Source organism: Poecilia reticulata, linkage group LG9 (genome assembly GCF_000633615.1).
Source record: "Poecilia reticulata strain Guanapo linkage group LG9, Guppy_female_1.0+MT, whole genome shotgun sequence".
In the NCBI taxonomy this organism is placed as follows: Eukaryota; Metazoa; Chordata; class Actinopteri; order Cyprinodontiformes; family Poeciliidae; genus Poecilia; species Poecilia reticulata.
This window is the reverse complement of record NC_024339.1, coordinates 30,659,918-30,664,024: the sequence shown is the minus strand read 5'-3', so window position 1 is coordinate 30,664,024 and position 4,107 is coordinate 30,659,918. Positions and strand designations below refer to the sequence as shown.

Genomic DNA, 4,107 nt, shown 5'->3' with positions numbered 1-4,107 from the left:
TTAGCGCTGTCAATTAGCCTCATTCACTCACTGCTAAACATGCTAATGGTGGAGAAACAACTTATCATTACAAGAAATCTGCCATCATTGGTAGCTATCTAACTAAACTGAGCCTTCACAGTTTGAATCTGGATAGCTCTGAGCTATGGTAGCTGCAGCACAGCACAAATTGAGGGGGAGGAAAAATGAGCAGCACCAAATGAGATTATGATTGACGGCACTAAAACTATCCTGCCATCGACTGGTTGTTTCTAGCACTGGGAGAAGGCAGAAGAAATACATTTTTCACAGATTACCTCTCWTACCATACTGTCACAGCATAATGACAGTTTTAAAAATATTTATATAAAAGTTACAAACTGCAGCTTTAATTTCACTCAGGAGAGAACGGGTCAAGAGGGATGTGGGTTAGAGCTGCTGCTGACTGACTCACCTGTTAGGTGTGGTAAAAGGTACAAAGGACAAGTTCAATATATGAATATGTTAATTTCCTTTCTTAATTCATTAAATGATTGTGAAATGGAGTCAAACAGTAGTCTGTAGCTAAGCTAACTATGCTAACTGGTTGATAATCTCACAGTCTACTCACCACTCTTGGAGAAAAACTGGGTTAGAAATTAATGTCAACGTCAAATAACACTTTATATAGCACTTTAAAACAGGTATAAAACGGCACCAAAGTGCTGTACAAGAACGACAACACAAATGACAAAACAGAGCACAAAACAATACATCAATTAAATGCCAAAGAGTAAAAATGAGTTTTAAGAAGCGATTTAAAATGATCCAGGCTGTGGGCAGATCTAATCTGGAAAGATAAGTTATTCCATAAAACAGGAGCAGCAAAAGAAAAAGCTCGATCTCCTTTCCTCTTAAGTCAAGTCCGAGGAACTGTAACTATGTAACTGTAACTATAACTGATTATTTGATCGTAATGTTCTGGACACAGACCGGAAATTTTAACACTCTTGCCTTTTTCTCTCTCTCCCTCTCTTTTTTTTGAAAACCTAATTTTATAACTTTTCTTAGCAGCACAGTAAGTATAGTATATCATATATCGTCACCATAATATTGATATCTTAGAAGCTTGTTTGGAGTTCATTAATAATAATTAGGACTTAGGAATATAATTAGGAATAATTAGGGTGAGTTCCAGCAGGACATGCAGGCTCTCCTTTGCCCCGTCTTCTCGTTGAGTAAAACAATTATTTGAATTTGCTGTATAAGAAGATGTCATTTTTGGGAAATCTTGAAATTATTATTATTTTATTTTTTTCCACCATTGCGCACCCGAGGTTTTCATAGTTCAGCGATATCTACTCACTCAGGGCCTTTTATTTTGGTTTCCAGACATGTTTTACAGCTTGTATTTCTTTGGACTTTCAATTCAGGTCAACTCCCAGAAGAGATGATTGATAAAATTCTTGGTTCCTTTGTTCCTTTTTACCAGTCTTCTGTTGGGAGTCTTGGTGTCATCTTTGACAGTTGTTTTAAGCAAGTGAGCTTTATTGTGAAATCAAGCTTTTTTCATCTGCACCTTGTAGCAAAGGTTAAATCAAGCTTCTGTCTTAAAGACTTTGAGAAGCTTATCTATGCCTTCATCACTACACGTTTACACTATTGCAACTCATTTTATGAAAATATGGACCAATCTTCTCTACAGCGTCTCCAAATTATTCAAAATTCTGCAGCTAGACATGAGCTAGCGAAGGCAGTGAAGTCGGGGAGTGTGTATCTGTAACCATGAGGATGTGCATGCAGTTTGACCGTGAATTCTGATAGTCTTCTCTCCCATGCAAACAGTTTCTAATAAAGGTGATATTATCTCAGAGCAAGTACTTGAGTCCAGCCATTCCACGGATGTCATTCGGAAGAGGGTAGGAGATGGGAAAGAGCACCTTGTTTACATATCCTCTAGGAGATTAGAGATAGCCAGCCAGTGGAGGCAGACACAGGGGAGCCAGCTGATATAAGAATATTCTTTAGCTCAGACAGATTTAAAATTTTCAGTCTGTCCTAAAGTCTCCTGGTGCATCTGTTAATTCCAATCATTCCTGTTAAAATGGCCTTTCCTGCCAGGCTGGATTTGCAAATTCTTCCAGATCAATTCCAACCTGCTGGTGAGCTCCAGTACCTGCAGCCAGGCTGCAAATCTCTGATTTGCTGTGGTCCCACAGCATTCAGGCACACACACTGATCAGACAGCTTGACAAGGGCCAAAACAGCTGCCGACGTCTTCTGAATTTGTCGATATGCCAGGTATCTGCCAGCAGAAATCCCGCTATAATGAAATAAATACAGATGCTCCACATCTTCCAGGTACAATGTGGACAGACAAAAGTTTTTGTGGACATCCCAAGAGTCCAAAATGTATCCTGTTAGGTGAGTTCCAGCAGGACATGCAGGCTCTCCTTTGCCCCGTCTTCTCGTTGAGAAAATTTGATCAATTGCATTGAGAGACCAGCTGACCATAATTCATCTAACTGAACTGTAGATGAATTAGATAAAATTAGGTTTTTGAAAATATTTTCAATCGTTTGTATTTGTTGACATTACAATGATTGCTGTAAAGTCAACAACATTACACAAGTGCTACATGTTTGTCCAGGAGGAGAGAAGGCTGCCAGTCGGTGATGCTATCTGTTGGCTTTCCTTGGATAGAAATTTATTAATCTACTTTGAATAATTAAGCTTCAATACATTCAAAACAGCGCAGCCAGGATTCTATTGAGAGTCCAGAAATCTGCCCATATTACACCGATTCTGCATGATCTTCACTGGCTTCCTGTCACCTACAGAATTCAGTACAAAATTGCTCTCATTACCCATCAATGTTTAAACAGAACTTCACCGGATTGTCTGAAGGACCTTCTCATTCCACATTCATCCAGCAGATCTCTACGATCACTAGACTGCAACTTCCTCCACCTTCCTCGATCCAGATTAAGGACCATGGGAGATCGGGCATTCGCTGTGGCTGCCCCCCGTCTCTGGAACTCTCTCCCGAATTATTTGAGAGCTCCACAACCACTGGTTGACTTCAAAAGAGGCTTAAAGACTTTTTTATTTAAGCAAGCCTACTCTGCCTCCACATGATTTTTATGTCGATTTTATCTACGATTTTAGTTGCACTGTGTAGCACTTTGAGATTTTTTCTAATGAAAAGTGCAGTACAAATTACATTGATTATTGTTATTATTAATTAATTGATGATAGGCTCAATTGGAATGAATTGAAGGGTTTTCTCTACTCTTGTGCATTACATCATATTTATTTTCTTCTTCAGATTTCCAGGAGTCCCAAAAGAGCTTCAAGAGGAGAATGGAATCCAATACAAATTTGAAGTGTATGAAAATATTTAACAAATGACGTAATATGAAAAAATAAGATAATGGGACAATGCACTGTAAATGTTCACGCATAATTTTGTTTTACTGATTTACTGTTTTATAAATGTGTTGGGACAGTTGGTAGCAGAAAGTCTGTCCTGGCTCCTGTAGGTTAAACAAGGAGTGTATGGTCATTGTTATGATCAATCTGATTAGCATCGCTTGGGAAGGTGAAAGCATTTCATCAAAGCTCCCATTTTCCTGCTCAGTGTTGTTGTATGTTGATTACCCGAGATAAATAAGTGTAATTATTATTGTAACTGAAGCTTCTCTATTAAAAACAAGTGCATATATTAGTTTCTCTCACTTCAATAACTTAGAAAAACTAATTGACCAAGCTGAAGCATAGCAAAGTTAGAAATGTTTGATTTTAAATAAAATGCTAATCTTTTAAATCATTAAGTCCTTATTGCTTGGAGTGTTTTCATGTTGGTTGTGGTGCTCCTGGTAATGTCAATGTTGGGAGGCAGGCCATACTCACTAAAGAAAAGGAACTATAGTCTTAGTGATTCATATGAGCAGTATCTTAGAAATTATCCATTATTTCAGGAGTTAACTTTTAATAACTAAGTTTTTAAGAAAATTAATAGAAAAGAGGTATTTGCTTGTGACGACATCATTCTGGATCTTTAAAACAGTCAAGTGACAACCATGAATGTCTGTTGGATAAAACAGAGGCTCATTTTTGTGAAATTGATTGAAAATTATTGCCTGGAGA

At 37.8% G+C, this 4,107-nt stretch overlaps 1 protein-coding gene across 1 annotated transcript in view; it reads left to right on the top strand.

The window, feature by feature from the left end:
* The window catches only part of dhfr (dihydrofolate reductase), a 36,491-nt gene extending 32,700 nt beyond the window's left edge, over positions 1 to 3,791 (top strand). Inside the window, exon 6 of the mRNA XM_008419291.2 lies at positions 3,287 to 3,791. Within this exon, the coding sequence (XP_008417513.1) occupies positions 3,287 to 3,362 (76 nt within the window). The 3' untranslated portion in view covers positions 3,363 to 3,791. The remainder of the gene's footprint in view (positions 1 to 3,286) is intronic.
* The last annotated feature ends 316 nt before the right edge of the window (positions 3,792 to 4,107 follow it).